Genomic DNA, 17,227 nt, shown 5'->3' with positions numbered 1-17,227 from the left:
GGACACTGACCCGCTGTAACTGAGCCCACCCGAAGGAAGGGTGTTTCCTCCTTTCTTTTCTCCAGTGTACTTACAGAGGTTTTTTAATCTTTTTTCTGCTTCTGAAGCTGGGGTGGTTTTTTTTCCTTGAGCTCCTTCACCGATTGTGTCAGTTGATCTTGTCAGATTCCATTGCGAGGATGTTTCAATACAGAATTCCTATTGCAAGGACCTCAGTTCCAGATGAGCTGCCTCTGCCAGGGGATAGGCAGCATGCATGAAAGAGACTACTCTGATTACAGGCTGGACCTTTAGTAAGGACTGCAAGATCAAGCAAAAGGTACTTGAAGTTGTTTTTCAGTATTCTGGTATATTTTCTCAGGTTGGATATGCAGGTACCGTAATCCCTATCGTGGTAAGGACACCAGCCTTATGCTCAGAGCACGGAGTTTCATGGCATTCTTTACACTTGAAAGAAAAGAGATTGGCAGGGTGGAGAATCCTGACCCACGGACATACTGGCAGCACACGAGCAGCGTGTTGCCGTCGTGTTGCCGTCGTGCCGCCTGGAGCGCGGCGTCCTCAGCCCGTCTGAGATGTGCTGCAGGGCTCCACACCCCGGGGGTGACTCACCCACACGTCACACAGCGCTGTCCCCACACAGCACGTCCCCACGGGACACAGTGCCTTGGCCCCCAGGAGAGGAGCAACATCCGTGGCTTCGGTTGCCTCTGTGGCGATAACCAATGTAATCAGCGTTCCAGCAGGATGTGTTTGCACAAGAACTCCCCCTTGGCAGCTGGACAAAGTCTGGCTTAGGAGCTTCTGGGGTGAGCTGCATCCTGTGTGGCTCCTGCTGTTTCCTACTTGCTCAGAATTTTCTTTAGGAATGCAACACCACAGCTTAATTACGTCACGATGTTAAGGCCCCCTCACACATCTTAACTGGTCTGTTAGCTGGTATGACACAGAAAAAGCACAGTGTTGTAATGCTGCCAAACCCTAATCTCTAGAGCTAATGAGTGTTTCATTAAATCAAAATAGCAATATTAAAGAGGAAAAAAATCCACCAACCAGCTCACTGTTTCCAGTCACCTGTTTTTAGAGGTTTGGGTACATTTAATTACAGTAAACACAGAACTTAGAAAGAGCAGACATTTCTTGCATGGAGTAGTCAAAGCTAATTCTCATGGAATGCTTGTTTCCCAGCAAAAACCACTAATTCAAGCCAAGTTCCCAAGTTTCTCTCTGTCAGAACAATGCAAATGACACTTCCAAGGACAAATGAAAGCTCTGGTCTCACAGGGATTTTTAGGAAAGAAAATGTATCTTGCACTTGTGAATGTAAAAGTTACATTTAGCTAAATACAATGACACTTCTCAAACCTTACCAGCCTACTGATCTAGGATGAAAAAACTTGAACTAAACATTTTTTTTCTTTTTTACATTCTGATTTTTTTTGTCTTCTTTAAAAATAAGAGGTTGAATTCACAGTGTTTGTATAGAGACTGGTAGGAACCTATGTGCTTTAAAAAAAGTAATCCTTTCAGACTGAATGTAAACAACCTTAATTTGAAATACGGTTTTGCCTTAATGGTTGTAAGAAAAATAAAGTATTTTTAAAAGTGAATTTAATGTTCTGTGCTAATCTTTTATTTCCAGGAAAGGAACCCACTGCAAAAAGGTATCTGAAATGTTGACTTCTAACATGGATCTTTTTTCCCCACAATTAGAGACATATATATATTTTATGTCTTAAAGCACTTAGAGCTTAAAAAGGCTACTAATAGGTCCATTATTGCTCCTCTAGTCACTGCAAGAAATTCCAGTCTTTAACAGAGGACACCAAAATACTAAGTCCAGAAAAAAGAAAGATTTTAGGACACTCAAATGTCCTAATACCTAAAAATAACTCATTGAAATAATGATGACTTCTTTTAACAGAGACATGTTCATTCTACTAAAATGATCAGGTTTAGATTTTGTCCTATGACAAATTATATGTATGGATGAGTTGAAAAAAAAAGAGATGTTAACCAATGCAGTAACAGGTTCTGAACCAATGACCAACAAAAACTTGAGTAAAAAAGGTGATTTTGTGATTAGGGAGCTTTCTAAACATATCCTTAGGGTGTGTGACTGTGGTTTAACGTAAAAGCCACCTCAATCATCTTTTAAGACAGTCAAAACAGATAACTGAGAAGCTAACTTTTGAGCTAAAGAAACTGCTGTTTCTGTAACATCTTTTTACTCTTTTTTTTAACTGAAACTGTTTCTGACATCCCTATTTTAGGTGCAGTTTAATTGCCCAGTTCAGAAAGAATTGAGTTTATTAATGGAACTCTTCTATGTCCAGATTAACTGATGTGAAAGTGAAAAGGAAGCCACCTTTATTGTAAAGCATAAACTTGATGTGTTCAGGGTCCTCCCCGGTTGCTGTCCTGACACAGACCTGAAGGTTGAGTGACTGCAAGTGCAAGGGACTTGTAAGTATTTTTATTGGTATTTTATTATAGGAGCACCGACCTTCAGGAGTCTCAATGCTACGATAGTATCAAAATTATCATATTGAAAAATTCAGGTATTTCTATGGGTATCAGTGACATTTTCTCGTGAGAGTTTTATTTTAGACTTAAAGCTCTAAATTCCCTGCCTACTGTAGTCTTGCCAGCACAGCACTGCCAGATAACGACTGGTGTATAGTGACTTTCTTGGATGTATCCTGAACTAAGCCAGTTAAATGTGTCTCAGATTTTCATAACACTGTAGGAGTGTCAAGAACAACACAAAGCATCAAAGTAGCAAATGTGTAGAACTGGACCTGGTTCCTCTGCTGTTTGGTTTTTCACTCCAAGCACTTTCCATGGTGACAGCAGGCTCGTCTGCCTTCCTTCCCAGCTCCTGCACCCCTGGGAGCCGATCCGCTGGCCCTGCGGCTGCTGCGCGGTGATGCTGCAACCCAGGGTAAGGAAATGTGGGGCTCTGTTCAGTAGTAGTGAGCTGATGAAGGTCACTTCTTTAAAAGGAGCAATATGATAGTCTCTGAACAGAGAGGAGAAACCCCAGCCAAAGAACTGTCACTCTTGGTCCTTCAGGATTTATGTTTTGTATGTGTTTTTTTGGAGGATTTCTGCTGGGGCTTCCTTTTATCCATGTCTTCTTGTATTTCCAAAGGAAAGGCCTTTATGTTTTCCTTCACACAGGGGAGACAGAACCTTTTGGAGTAGAACAGACTACATTCCTGTAAAAAAACCCCACACCATTATTAGCAGGATACACAAAATAGAAATGCTTAAGTTCTAGTCTCATTAAACTACATTTATATTTAGAATTCTTCTAAAATTAATTCTTCTTCTAGGCTGGAATATTTCAGCAATTTTTCTTAATAATTCTAAGATCTGGTTAGAGCTAACTGGGTGAAAAATAAAACCTGGGCCTGAAATAAGCACTAACCAAATCAACTGTCCCACTGCTCCTATTAAAGTGACCTCTACCAGCTCCCTGCTGCAGGGAACAGCAACACATCTCCTTTGGCTGCCTTGTCCTTCCAGCATCATCCATGCATTTCCTGGCCTGAGGACTGAATTCCAAATAGGATTTCTTGGGTAAGCTGTTGCTGCTGTTGCTGATAGATTACTCTTGGAGAGTTAGGCATGAATAAAGATGTAATGGATTCCATTATATTTTGGTTTTACCAAAACAGCAAAGTTTTCCTCTAAAGCTAAATCTTGGCTTATGAAGATTTCTCCCTTCTGGGAGGGTCTTCCAAATTCCTGCACTGGTATGTGAAACTTGCAGTCTCAGCACTCTCTTCCTCACCACTCTCCACAAAAATGGCCTGGAGGCCATCACAAGCACCAAGTAGGTACGCAGGGGGCTGTGGGCTCTCAGAGACCTTAGCTGCCACTTCTCCATAACTCCCCAAAAACTACTCTTCCTTCTGTTAATCCGTGCGCCTGAACTGTCCTAGGAGAACACTAAAAAGTATCACTATTATATCAATGTCACAGAGGTGTCCAATACCCAGAATAGCTACATGAATTCCACTCAGCTGAGACAACTCAAATGAGATTTCATCCATTACCCACCTTTACCCTCAGTGAATGTACTCACTGGTTAAAACCTCTTCTCTGAACTCTTTATGGCAAAGTATAACAGCTGCTGTGCACACAGAAGGTATTTTCACTGTCCTTGGAATGACACTACGACCAGAGAGGCTCCGTTCACAGCTGGTTTGGTTGTCAGCAAGTGCTACAGACCCAGTATTTATTTTTCACCCAGGAGCTGTCACCAGATGTTAGTTGCTGAATGGGGAGAAGCAAAACCTATGGAATATTTTAATCTATGTGCAGCATAGAGTTTGAACAACTAGAAGAGAAGCTTATTAATGTATTATTCCTTTGCCCTGCAGCGAGACTGACGTCCATGGTTCTCCTGACGTGCTGATCACCAAATTCCAAATAGGATTTCATGGGTAAGCTGGAGCTGGTGTTACTGATGGATTATTCTTGGGGATTTAAGCATGAATAAAGACATCATTTTAGATAGATCTGGACATCTTCTGGGGAGAAATGGATTCCCTGGGTCTTATCTAAATAGCAAAGTTTTTCCCTTGCCATGGTCATTTGTAGCTGGCTTTCTTCTGGGAGCTTGGCTTGGCTATTCCTGTGTTTCTGTCCTTGCTTTTGTTTCCTATGTCACTATCTGGACTTTAGCAGCAGATTCAGCTGGTAATTATATCAAAATCACAATCAGCCTGCTTCCACGTGACTTGGAAGCTTGAGGAGCAACTTCTTTCATCTGTTGTCCTTTTCTGCACTGGTGCAAGGCCCCTTCATATGCAGGAACTAGTGTGAGGCCTTCGTCTCTGAAAAGCCCTGAAACTGGATTTCAGTTACACAACCTCCAGAGCCTATTGGTTTTTGTCTTTTGCTATCCTTAATACGTTAAGCTGCCAGTTGAAAAGGGAGATTAGGTTTGAGTTGGTCCTGCTATTGTTGTCTGCGTTGCAGCCCCCCTGCCCCCGGGTAAGCTCAAGGCTCCCAGTGGTGGCCCCTGGGCCATGGCAGAGAGGGGAGAGGCTGTTCCCCCATCCTGCAGGTGGGATCTCCAAAGTTAAGATGCAGCTCCTCGCAGGAAACACAGGGGCTCAACTTGCATTCTTTTGGCTGAAAAGAATTGCTAGCTGGTGCTGATTTTGGCCGACGGGACTTAGGCACATCGTGACTATGAACCATTGCACACCTGAGTGCTGGGTCCACGTACCCTCAGTCCTCCTCTCTCAGTCCTAACTCTTCTTTTAATGCCCTATGAATTAAACTCACTACGTAGAGTCAAGCCCTTGTTTTATACCATTATCCTGATGCAGTTCTGTGTTTAATTGGATGATTCTTTAATACGTTTTCCTCTTTCCATGACCAAGGCAGGAGGGAGCCATTGAAATTTCAAACTTAATAGTCCAATTCAGGCGAAACTGAGGTGCCAAAGCATGCTGCCGGAGTTTATTTCTGTTTTGACATGAATCATGTCTGAAAGTAATGTATACAGGGATGGTATCTTTACCACACTATGTAAAGGAATGGTTCTGCCTGTCCGTGTCCAGGACTGACCCTGCATGACTGGAAGCTGAGTGGAAAGTAGCTGTAGTATTACATTTATCACTTAATACCTACACTCTTGACCAAGGTCAGTGGTTAGTCACCTTCTGCTGAGGTGAACAATAAGGGATGAAACTTGCTCCCCTTCCTCCTTTCTTCCCTTAAAACCATCTCTTTTCCTACCTTTAGTAGGCATTGCAATAAAACAGAAATAACTGTTTTAAATTACTAACATGGTCAGATTATATAATTTTGTCTCCCCTTTTCTGAAAGGGAAATAGGAAGAAGGGCACTCAACCTGCCCAAGGACTTTCAAAAGCTTTTTTATTCTCTTCCTTTTTGTGGGGTTAAACGGGTTTTAAGACATTACAGATAGTCATTAGAATTATTCCCAGTCAGACCAGAACTAATGGCACTTACCAGTGCACTGTGATAAAAGATTGGTTGGTTGAGCAGGGTGATACATGCTGCAAGATGACTGGAGTAAATTAACTGAGTGAAACTTCAGAGGATATCTGAAGATGTGAGTTTATGAGCACTATATAGAACAGTTGCTAAGTTGTGACTTTTATTGGCACAGCAACTGTAAGGAAATACACTTCTGCTAGCATGGGCTGTCTCATGAAAAGCCTAAAATCTGATCTGTATCTGAGCCTCCTTAGATACAAAAGCTAGAATATAAATCCAGTCCCTTTGCCAAATCTAAGGTCACAAAAGTCTTTATTTTGTCACATGTTAGCCTAGCACTGTTTTGAATTTCCATAAAATTGAAAGCAACCTGTCACTAAAACCTTTCCAACTGGTCCAGCTTCTTTGCCAAAGAGGTCCAAGAAAGCATGATTTTCTTCAGCTTCAATTCTTATATTGTAATGTTGTAGAAACACTCAGCCCAGGGCTGAGTTGATCTACTTGGGTCAAGCATAAGCAGGAACCAAAACCAATCCACAGAGACATTATCCTAACTTTGTCTCTCTCTATTGCCTTGGATAAGTTTTTACTTCTCTGGACTTTTAATTTTCCCCTACGTGAAAGAGGAATAGAATGTGTTTACTTACTTTGTGGTGTGGGTGTTTCAAGCACTAATTATCATTTCTGCAGATCTCTTTCAATGTTACCTAAGCAGTATTGCTAAATACATTTTGAAACCATAGTCATATGTGTGATTCACTATCTGGCCTGGCCAGTTGGGTAAGAAATTTATTCTCAATTATTTACAATCAAGGTTTTACATGCAGTGATACCATCAAGGGAATCTTGAAAACTCAGATAACAAGCAGTAAATGACTGACATATTTCCCCAATAGGCAAAATAAGCAGGACTGTTAAAAAGATTGGAAGAGGCTTCCATTTGGCTCACTGCAAGTGTCTTCTATGCATTGCCATGGCCTGGGTTAACTGAAACCAAGACAAGAAAAAGACCCACCTACATTCACAAAAGCACACTGTGTGCAAAGATCCTGAGAGGCTGAAATGCTGTATTTCTGACAGATTGAACTGCCACACTTGGAAATATCTGTTGAATCCTTCATAAATTCAAGACATTTCATTTGGGAATGAAAATTGCTAAATGTGCTCAGGTTTGTCCAAAATGTGTCTGTGTTGCCTCTGCTGTTAAAAAGGAAGGCTAAACCTGACATTTTAAGGTTGCCTACCAGCTGCTACTCTTAATTCAGTTCTTCTTCAGAGAGTGAGCATGGCACAGCACGGGCAGAATCCACAAGAATATACAATTATGTACAATTAACATACATGCAGTGGGAGGACAAGGGGGAATGGCTTGCCTTAAAAATAGGCTGTTTGGGTTTTTGCTGATTGATCTTTCTCTAACAGGTCACTGGGACTGAAACAAAAAGAAAAGATTGAAGCAACTTGTTTTGCTTGTTACTTACTGTACCAACACACACTGATCTGCTACACAAACTGCAATGAGAGCCAAGGATGAGGAATTTGTCCTTGTCAGGGGTGAAAGGATCCTTCATGACATAGGCTTCTTCCAAAACCCTGTAAAAGAACAATTTCAAGCTTTTGAGGGTAGATTTCACAGGAGGGGACAGTTAAGAGGGAGAAATTGTGGAGGCTGAAAAGTTATCAGCCCTTTGTACTTGATTTGCTCAGCCTGCTGTTGTACATGAGGCAGTGGAGCAGCTCTACAGCTCCTTTTCTCTTCAATGCTGCAGCTGCCTTCAGTCCTATACTGCACTTTCTGTCTTCCAAAATTAGGGCAATTGGTGAGCCTCTCAATGTCACCTTACTAAGTTTTTCTGAATGCTCTACCTTAAAGTAATTGTTTCTCTTCCTTTTTATGGCAGGCACTCCTCTGCACGGCCAACTCCAGTACTTTGTCAAGTTCCCGTTTCAGCTGCACAGCTTTCAATGAGAGGTTCTCTTCCCAAGCTGCATGCACGTGAGTACGAAATACAAAGGTTTTACTGCTCTTAGGTATGGCACTGCTCTAAAACTAAGGTTCCCACCTCTTGAAAGCAGGAGCTACTGCCAGAGAGCCTTGCAATCACCCGCAGTGTGCTTACTTTATGTCACAGACTGTACTGGTTGCTCCAGGGTATTAAGGGAGTGGATTTATTAATGATTTGGCAACCTGCTTGGGAAACACTACGGCCTTACTCTTCCTGGGAGCTCCAGGCAAAATATTACAGAAGTCAGTTGGGTGTCTGTCTGCACAGGGCACCCAGCAAGGCCGGCTTACTCTTGGGCTTAAGTCAAACTTGGATTCTGGTAGTGATATGGATAAAAGGTATCCTGTTAACTCGTACTACCTTCTCCTGCCTATGCACACACACACACAGGTATGTGTGTGCCCACGAGCGCGTTCCTCTCTCCTTTTCCTGCCCACTCAAAGAAAAAATGGTATGGCCAGAGCCTTCCACTATTGGGAAAGATCAGGCATCTTAACACATCAGATCACTTTGTCAGCAAGTCTCCTGGGACACAAAGGCTGGATTACGTGTGCAAAGCTCCCCTTGCAAGGTTCACAGCCCTAACGTAGCCCTCACCATGCAGAGCCCTGGCCACTGCACAAGCCCTCCCATCCAGCACAGGTTTCCTGCAGCACTGCTTTTGGGATGTGTGAGTAAGCCAGGAAGCCAGCCAAGAGAGATGGGGTGTGAAGCTGTTTCTTATAAGCCTGTAGAGAAGTGATATGCTTCAGCATTATTCTTTTGCTTTTGGCATCTGAGCAACCCAAATAAAGCTGAGATGTTAATGCTGAGCTTGGATAACCTAAAGTTAAGATTCACATTCAGCTTCAACTCAGACTCTTTAGGAATGGACCTGATCAAAGGTGAGCCATTGCTCTGCTGAGCAGAGGAGGAAAAAACCAGCAGCACTGTGGGATTTGAAATTATAAAAATACAGCTGCCCAAGGAAAACAGCCCAAGCAGGTCATCAACAGCTGTTTCCATTCTGTAATACACTGAGTGGTTTTATTGGGGTGAAATGCTGAGTACATGCCTGACTTCCAGTCCCAGTGAGCTCCTGACCATGTTTACCTGACGGGTTCATTGACCAAGATGGCCTCCACCAAGCTACTCATGCATTTAAAGCAAAGTGCTTTATTTTATGGGGACTTTAATGTCTGCAGACCCAGTTATAACTGCATAGTTTCTAGTTAAGCTAACCCTACTTAGCAGAGGTGGAAAAGGCTTCAGTCCCTGAAAATGTAAATACATACTATATATCCACACATTTTAATGCCATACAATGTGACAAGGGATTGTCTAACTCATGCAAAAAAGCACTGCTGTTCTAACTCCAGGTTGTGTCAAATGGCTCTTAAAAAGTGTTTTTAGCATACATATTTCATTCATGCTGTGTGTATGTATTGCCCAGCTGAGGGAGGCTATTGTGACGAAAGGGCTATTCCCAGAAGTACTAGGCTGGCAGTCAACAGTATTACAGCAAGAAAGTGCTGCTGGCAGCAGCAATGGGGTCTGTGACCCCAGAGTGCACTCACATGACAGAGCGTGAGTTTGGCGGCCTCGGCCCGTAGTACGTGTAGGGAGCTGTTAACCCACAGAGCTGACACTCGAACTCTCCTGTAGGCTGAGCTTCTTTAGGAGCATCCATCTTTAAGCTACCTACAAGAAACACAAAAAACCTTTTAGCTGGCAGCATGCCTGTAAGGAGATTAAAATGACCTGAGACATCTGGCTATGCACACTAAAATCCAGTTAAAAACTGATTATTGCAAACCTTGATTAGAAAGTCTTTTCTCCCAAATCAAGCTGGTTTCCCACATCCCAGTTAAATTTTCAAATTCGCTAGATAGGTCTATAAATTCCAGCCTGGGAGCGTAAACATAAGGTTCACCTATTAACTTGGAACCTGATCTATGAAAGAATTTAGGTGGCAAAGCACAAGGCTTTGATCTGGAATGAGATCTATACTCCCTAAGTGCTTCTCAGCACACGACTCCCTGTCTGCTGCTGTGCAGAATCCCAATCCAGCTCTGCAATGCCTGTCCCCTCCCTCAAACTGCAGACTGGGAGCCATGAAAGGGTTTGGGACCATGCTCAAGAGGCAGGTACCAGAAAGGCAGGAGTTGCAATGATTTACTGTGTGTTTTTCTTTGCTTCTGGTTCACCTTCAAATAAGAGTTTTGGAAGCTTACCCCTGGCTCCCTGTTCTTGTCTGGCTTCCCATGGAAATGAAGCACCTAGATAAAGTGTTGGCCCACTCAAGCCACACAGGACAGAGGAGCAGGTACCTTTCGAAAGCTTTAGGTCCTCTAATTTTTATGAAAACAGGCAGAAGGGGAAGACTCTGCTTTATCCTTATGAAGGATGCCCCCATATTTCTACAGAGAGAGATTGTGCACACAGGAAAGCTATAGTCCCTCCTTCTGGCAGACTGCAGGCCCTCCCTGCAGAGGCTATCAGTCCCCAGGTAGAAAACACAGGAATTCGTGCTTCATCAGCTTTGGTGCTTACAGATTACTTGTTTAAAATCGTGGCCGTTGATTTACATTTGGGAGCTGACCCTTCACAAATAGCACTAATATCAGCTGAGAGTCACACCCTGAGCTTTTCCAAAAGCAGGGTGTGACGAGTAGGCTTTTAGGATCGATTTTGCTATGTATACACAATGCTGTCAAGCACAGCTAAACATGTGCCTGCCCAAAAATTGCACCAATCCATGAATGAAGTGTGGTTGCTTGTTTGCAAACCGGGTATCATCCCTCACCTGCACCACTTTCTTGTACAGACGCACTCACCTTGCAATCATCAAGAAAACTACAGCTTTTAGCTAAAAGCCCTCACACTTTGCATGGCATACAGTGTTCTGCTGCCAACTCATCAGCTTTTCTAAGTGAAGTGGAGCTGCCCTCAAGCTGAAGAAGGTAAGCACTAGGAACTCAGATTTGGGCAGTATCTCAGCAGGCAGGTCGTGTGTGCTCACAGCTGAGCACATACACAGCCTGCCAAAGGACAGCAGCTCATTCCCACTCCCCCTTCCCTGCAGAGCTGATTCAATCCACTAAGGCCACATCTCTGTGCTTTAGCTCAGCTCAGGGGTTTTCTTTAGGAACAAATTGCCTGACTGTCCCTCCTTACCACACTGGCTTTGCATCGCTGAGCAGTCTTAGAGCACACAAACCAGACAGTTTCAGACAAAATAAAACCAAAAGATGTGCTCCAGAAGCACACCTAACACACACCAACCTGAATGCCCAGCTGGTGGCCATGCAGTCTACAGACTGGAACCAGAGGTAAAACTGAAACATCCCAAAACACAGAGAGTGGGCAGCTGGTATACAACATCCAACACCTTGGTCCATGATTTCAATCTTACTACATCACACTAGTTACTAACGTAATAACAAATAAAAAAAAATTTTTTTTTCTTCTTTTAATGTCTTTTTTTCCCTTCTCTTTCTCTAGGGAACTAAATTGGCTTGCAGAGGAATCCAACAGCTGCCAACAGTAGCACAAGGTAAGAGGCAAAATTGCACCACCAGCAGAAAGGCAGGGCTCAGCTGAGGGACCTGTACATCCCCCCTTTGGTGACAGTAAGCTGCTATTTCTGCCCACCCAGCAGGGTGAAACTGAATCCTTGGAGACATATGCTGCTAAGGTGAATTAGGGGCAAGGTGAAGCAGAGTTGTGACTACTTGTCATCTAATGTTCCAGACGAGCAGGGAGACCCTCAGAGGTGACAGAGGCTTCACAAGAGACACCCAGTTCAGAAAGTCTTAGCCTTTTAAACCCTGAGATTTCATTTTGGAAATCATCTCCCTTACCCCATCATTCCTTTACCACCAGCCTTTCCACTGCCATTCCTGGCATTTCAGTAATGCAGAGAGTTCTTCAAAGGTAACACAAATGGGGCTGGACACTGGTTTGGTAAGTGAATCTGCCTTGTGAATACCTTAGGAAACGACATTTTTTCACAAGTGATATGACCCTTGAATATCATGTGTTTTCCCCACCTCACTGGGATGCATGAGGGAATTTTTTGAAGTGCTTGCAGATTTTTCATTTAGTTATAAGGCATGCATATGCTACTTATTTCTCTCTGTATATTAAATTTAGATTCTTCAAACTATATACAAACTCAGCTTAGAAGCCTGCATTTCAGGAGTACCAGGTTAAGTCCCCCTGACATACCTAACTCTACCTTTTCTGTAGGTAGTCAGTAGCAATACCAAGACACCCACCCATCTGAACTAGATTCAGATCAACACTTGTGTGCAATTTTTTGTAATCAGTCTTTTTTAAAAAGGGGAAATCATGAACCCCACAGAAGTAGAGTATGGAAAGTCACTTGAATCAAACAGAGTAGAATATAATGGTGATCTTTTCTTTAAAATAATGCAAAATGCTAAGAACCACCACCACCACAACAACAACCAAAAAGTATTTATGGCAGCGAGGATCATAGACTTCGGAATGAATGTGTCCTGATCCCAAGTCAAAATAACAGCCATGGGTTCAGAGCAGAAGTGCGTTAGATATAGAAACACCTGCTCTCTTATAGACCATTGGCATGTAGAACAGAATCTGTTCAATGACTACCACTGGGAAGGAATGATATCTATGTACAAACAGATTTTTGGCTATGCCAGTTGAAAAGCATATGATCCTGCCTGCAAGGCACAGATGAATTTATGATGCTTTCCAGTTTGTTCCCAGCTTACAAGTCACTGGTATCAGCTGTACCAAGTTTTATTTCACTGGGAACATCATTTGTCCTGAGAGCTTGTCTACACATGAGCACTTGGGAAAGTTAAGGTCACTAAAGGTATGAGGTTAATGAACGTACAGATTTCAGAGCGAATGCTCCCACTCAGAAGTTAAGTTTGCTGTACAACAAAGTGAAGCATTCTCCTTCTGAAGAAAGATATCTAATGGCAAGTGTATTAAGCTTTCAGTTTTTGCATGTGCTTCACCCCTTTAGTCTAACCCACCCAGCAGACAAGTCCCAAGACGCACTCTTTCACAAAGGGTCACTTCCAAAAAGCTCATTTGCTTTATCTTAAAGAACCGTGTCTTTATGTCATAAACCCATAGTCAAGACAGGCGTTGGCTTATCACAACAGCAGGTCCTTGGTTTGGCCCTACACACCATCTTAGCAAGATGCCTGAGGTGACAGCTGTCATGAGGGGTCTGTGTCCCCCCCAGGCACACGAAGCATGAATGAGCACTCGTTTCCCTCTAGCAAACCAGAGCAGGATAAAGGATCTCTTGAGGAGAAAGTCTAGGGCACTAATCCCTTCATAACAAGGACAGGCGAATTCATGACCACAAGTGATCCAAATCATCACCAGTGCCACCACTGGCTTCCTCTCTCTTCCTTGGAAATTCCTGAAGCAGGAATGTCAAAAGTCTTACTGGCTGACATGTGCTGAACAGGTCTTTTACATCATCTTGTTTAGAACTGAATCCTGCCCAATTTTTTCCACTTTGACTGGAAGCCACAAGGTACTTGAACACATCCTTGCTTTAAGCACATGCCCAGCTCTTCCGGAGAGCAGAGTTACCCACACGTGCTGGGTTATGGAGCAATCACTGAACCAGCAAGCAGAAACCTGCCAAGTCAAGCCCAGAATGCTGCAGGACATCTGCGAGTTGGCCCACATGTCATGGCCAAGGGTGAAGCACACAGATTTCAGGGCCATAGTAAGGAAATGACTGCAGTGAAAGAAAGGCATGGGTTAGATAGTGCTCTGTTTCTCCATGCTGTCTGCAACTGATACCTGATATGGATGTGGGGAAATGGCTCTCAGTGCAGTTCTCTTGAGACTCCTGAAGACTTCAGAGCAGTTCTGCTTGGAGTACTCTGCTAAGAGGCCTGGAAGGCATGCCAGAAATAATAAATCACCATTAAATTGTCAGAGCCAGTGGCAAAGTAGCGGCACAGATAAGTAATCTGATTTTCATTGCTTCAAACCTCATCAGCACAAGTCTTTACAATGCATAAGTTAAGCCCCTCTCCAGGGGAGGAGACTCATGTATTTCTGAGTCACTGATAAACTAGAGAAACTACACAAGAAACAAAGTGCCTGTAAACAAAACCAGACTTTAATTTGAAAGGGTGTCAGATAAAACCAACATTGACACACCTTTAATCCTCTCCAATCAAATCCTTGTTTCTTTTACCTGCCAAGATTTTCCTGCAGTATCCACTGTTGATAACAATGACCTATTAAAATAATCACAGCTTGATTTTCTGCAGGAAGGAGTGCTCTCTAGCAGAAGGGCAGGAGCCACTGAGTTCATAGCCTGGTACATGCCAGCATTTGGTGTGATGGAAATTTAAATACATCAGGAATGCACTTGCCTTCTTCAGAAAAACGATCTGTTGCCTAATTGCTCAGGTAGCAGATGAAACAGCAGAACCTTCTTACTTGCCAGTTAATCCCCAGGGGAACAACTCTCTCCCTCCAGTTCCCTCATGCTACTGCCCTGAAGGCATGTTCAGGTCACCTGTTGGCTGCCTCCCTGCTCTTCCTTTGAGGTGACTTACCCTGGTTTCAGTGTAAATTAGCCCAGGAATGTAATGGCACCAAGCGTGGCCATTTGGAATTTTATCCTTATTCCCTCTCCCAAAGATCGAATTTAACCTTGACTTATCGCAGCAACTTTTCCCTTTGGGCGGGGGGGTTGTGCTGGTATTGCTGTGCTGTCTCAGCTCAGAAGGAACAGGCTGATCCCTGCAGGCTCCCCTCTAACTATGGGTCACAGAGCAGGCCCCGAGCCTTGCTGTTCAACAACAGCCTCCGTGGCTTCCCTGTGGCAGCAGGACAAACATTCTAGGTGGTTGCAGATGTGAAAGGGAGCATGTTTCTTCAACAGGTGTAGGGAATGGCTGAACAGGGTGTGCCAGAAGAAAGAGAGGAGTAACACAGACAAGCAGCTCTACAGGCTACAGCTCTAGGTAAGGCTTAAGAATACTGATGTGTGTGACAGATTTGAGTGTGTGCTACCTTTCTGCACGTGGCCCAAAGTGTGGTTGGTGAGTAATAACTTCACTAATGTTAGGAAAGTTATGACAAAACAAATGACCAGGTGGGGAAGAAGGTGTAGTGCAAAGTTACTATGGCCTGCAATGAAAAGGAGATTTTAAAGGACGCAGTGGTTCAGGTGTTAGATGGGCAGTAAAATGTTGTGAGAATGCTTTCACCAGGTATTGAGAAAAGGAATATAATGAAACATCTGCTGATCCTTTCTTGCTTTATCCTGGCCTGGAGCAAAGAACAAAGAAGCCAAACCATTGCAACCACAAAGGTAACTAATTCCTTTCTTAATCCAAATCTCAGGTGTGTGCTTATCTATTGGAAGTTCTGGGGCTCTTTACAGCTTTTTTATATATATATATTGATTTTTGTGCCAGCAAAAACAGATGTAGCAAACAGACCAGTGCAAAGGCAATGCACAGGCTAGAGAGCTTGGCATCTCAACAAGCCTGTGGAGCACGTCTCCATTCCAAGTTACTTTAACAGCAGAATCCAAGTATTTTCATACAAGTATCATCAAACTAAAATCTTTGGTCTAAACAACACCAGATTGCTACATCTGCGTGGAATAAAACTTTTAGGGGAGCCTTCATCAGGTTCTTGATGTAACCTTGTCATGTTTGTAGAGATCACAGACTCTGAGGCAAGTCACAAAGTAAGAGAACATTTCATGTAATGCTCCCATTATAACAGCTACTTTGCCTGTTGTTTATGTGAGATATTAAGGCAGGAGGGAAACATTTTTGGCATGAGATCCGGAAGCATCAAGGTCTTAAATTCTGTTTATATAAACCATACATTTTAATTGCAAGGATATAGTTATATATCCTTACTAACTACTAGTACACAGATCCAACTCTGGCTCATAGGTGCCTAGAGTTGGAAGACAGCTTAAGAGATTATTTGGTCCATCACACCCAAGGCACAACTGGCTTTGTTCTGAAGGCATTTTGCAGTGTTTATAGAGACTCCTACCAACCCATGTGTCTCAGAGAGCAAATCTGGATGAAGTGTGAAAGGAAGCCACATGATTTACCTCTCTAACCAGAGAGACCATTTCTAGCATCACTGAAATATGGAGGTATGTATTTGGGTTCTCAGAGCAGATTTAGAGGGAGGCGGTGGTACCTCATCTCTTATACATCTTGCAAACTTCCTACTCCCCCTCACTTTTCAAAGTGAGTCCTGATTGTTTCCATGGCTCTGTGGTCCTGTAAACCCAAAGCTGTGACCCCTACACCACTTTGTTCAAGTGCAGCCTCATACTGGAATTGTCCACATATGGCAGGAAACAAGGGTTTCCTCTAAGTTCTCCAGACTCCTTAAAGCTCCTTCTTTGTGGATCTCCAAGAGCTGTGTCCTCAAACAGCTCTGAGCTTCTCTGGAATCCTCTCACCAGCCCCTTTGAGGCTCTATCCTGTAGCTCAAACCTCAACTTGCGAAGCTCCTCAGAAAAAGCACTCTGTGGCCACTACACCCAATTAAACTAGCAATATACTTTATATCAAACCCCTCACCAAGAAAAAAAAAAGAAATCATATTCCAGCTTGGCCTCTGGCCCCGGAATCCCGAGTGTGTGTCCCGTCAAGCAGTGCCCTGGTCAGCAGGTGGTTCGCCCCCTCCCGGTTCCCGGGTCTCCCTCCAGCCGCCAGTTTCTCACCCCTGATTCCCCCCGCCCAGTTCCCGGTTCCCTCCCTGGGTCCCCCTCCCTCCGCAGTTTCCTTTCCCCCCACCCCCGGCTCCCGTTCTGCGGTTCCCTCCTCGGCTCCCGGTTCCCAGTTTCTCCCGGGCTCCCTTACCGGTTCCCGTTTCCGGTTCCCGCAGCTCCCCCTCCCCCCGCCGTTCCCGGTGTTCCCCCGGCTCCGGTTCCCCCCTGGTTCCCCTCCCCCCGTTCCCAGTTCCTCCCTGGCTCCCTCCCGGTTCCCGTTCCCCGTTCCCCCCGGCACGTGCCGGCGCGCGGCGCCCACCAAGTCCGTTCCGGGTTCGCGCGCGGCCGCCGCTGCTCCGGCCCCGGGCGGGCGGCAGAGGGCGCTGGGGGAACCGTGCGGGGCGGAACTGTGTGCGGGGGGGGGACTCTGTGCGGGGGGGAACGGGACTGTGTGCGGGAGGGAACGGGACTGTGTGCGGGGGGGGAACTGTGTGCGGGAGGGAACGGGACTGTGTGCGGGGGGAACTGT

The 17,227-nt window shown here is 44.3% G+C and overlaps 1 protein-coding gene and 1 long non-coding RNA gene across 4 annotated transcripts; one reads left to right on the top strand and one right to left on the bottom strand.

The window, feature by feature from the left end:
* Window positions 1–1,077: 1,077 nt before the first annotated feature.
* On the bottom strand, window positions 1,078–17,093 carry CDPF1 (cysteine rich DPF motif domain containing 1). Of its 3 annotated transcripts, XM_027660861.1 has the most exons (6): window positions 16,850–16,871; window positions 14,561–14,824; window positions 13,791–13,885; window positions 9,548–9,671; window positions 7,467–7,578; window positions 1,078–3,221 (listed from the first exon to the last, which is right to left on the bottom strand). In XM_027660861.1, exons 4-6 carry the CDS (start codon window positions 9,658–9,660, stop codon window positions 3,072–3,074), a joined length of 375 nt encoding a protein of 124 aa, XP_027516662.1. In that variant the 5' UTR covers window positions 9,661–9,671; window positions 13,791–13,885; window positions 14,561–14,824; window positions 16,850–16,871; the 3' UTR covers window positions 1,078–3,071. The 3 variants fall into 3 exon arrangements, with proteins under 3 accessions (XP_027516662.1, XP_027516661.1, XP_027516659.1); XM_027660860.1 differs by lacking the exons at window positions 14,561–14,824; window positions 16,850–16,871 and adding an exon at window positions 17,018–17,093; XM_027660858.1 differs by lacking the exon at window positions 14,561–14,824 and having other exon boundaries at window positions 16,850–16,917.
* LOC113955413 lies at window positions 10,807–12,348 on the top strand. The gene is made up of 3 exons (XR_003530543.1): window positions 10,807–10,933; window positions 11,475–11,526; window positions 12,126–12,348. It is a non-coding gene; the product is annotated as an uncharacterized LOC113955413 (long non-coding RNA).
* Window positions 17,094–17,227: the final 134 nt, after the last annotated feature.

Source organism: Corapipo altera, unplaced genomic scaffold (genome assembly GCF_003945725.1).
Source record: "Corapipo altera isolate COAL_440 unplaced genomic scaffold, ASM394572v1 239, whole genome shotgun sequence".
Taxonomy (NCBI): domain Eukaryota; kingdom Metazoa; phylum Chordata; class Aves; order Passeriformes; family Pipridae; genus Corapipo; species Corapipo altera.
The sequence above is the reverse complement of the archived record's forward strand: the minus strand, read 5'-3'. Positions and strand labels throughout refer to the sequence as shown.

Excerpts from the sequence above, each read along its gene's own strand:
- CDPF1 (XM_027660860.1), bottom strand. The coding sequence starts at position 9,660 with ATGGATGCTCCTAAAGAAGCTCAGCCTACAGGAGAGTTCGAGTGTCAG. Across the intron at positions 7,579-9,547 it reads CCAAACTCACGCTCTGTCAT|GGTTTTGGAAGAAGCCTATG; the intron begins GTGAGTGCACTC and ends GTTCTTTTACAG. Across the intron at positions 3,222-7,466 it reads GATCAGTGTGTGTTGGTACA|GAATGTAGTCTGTTCTACTC; the intron begins GTAAGTAACAAG and ends GTTTTTTTACAG.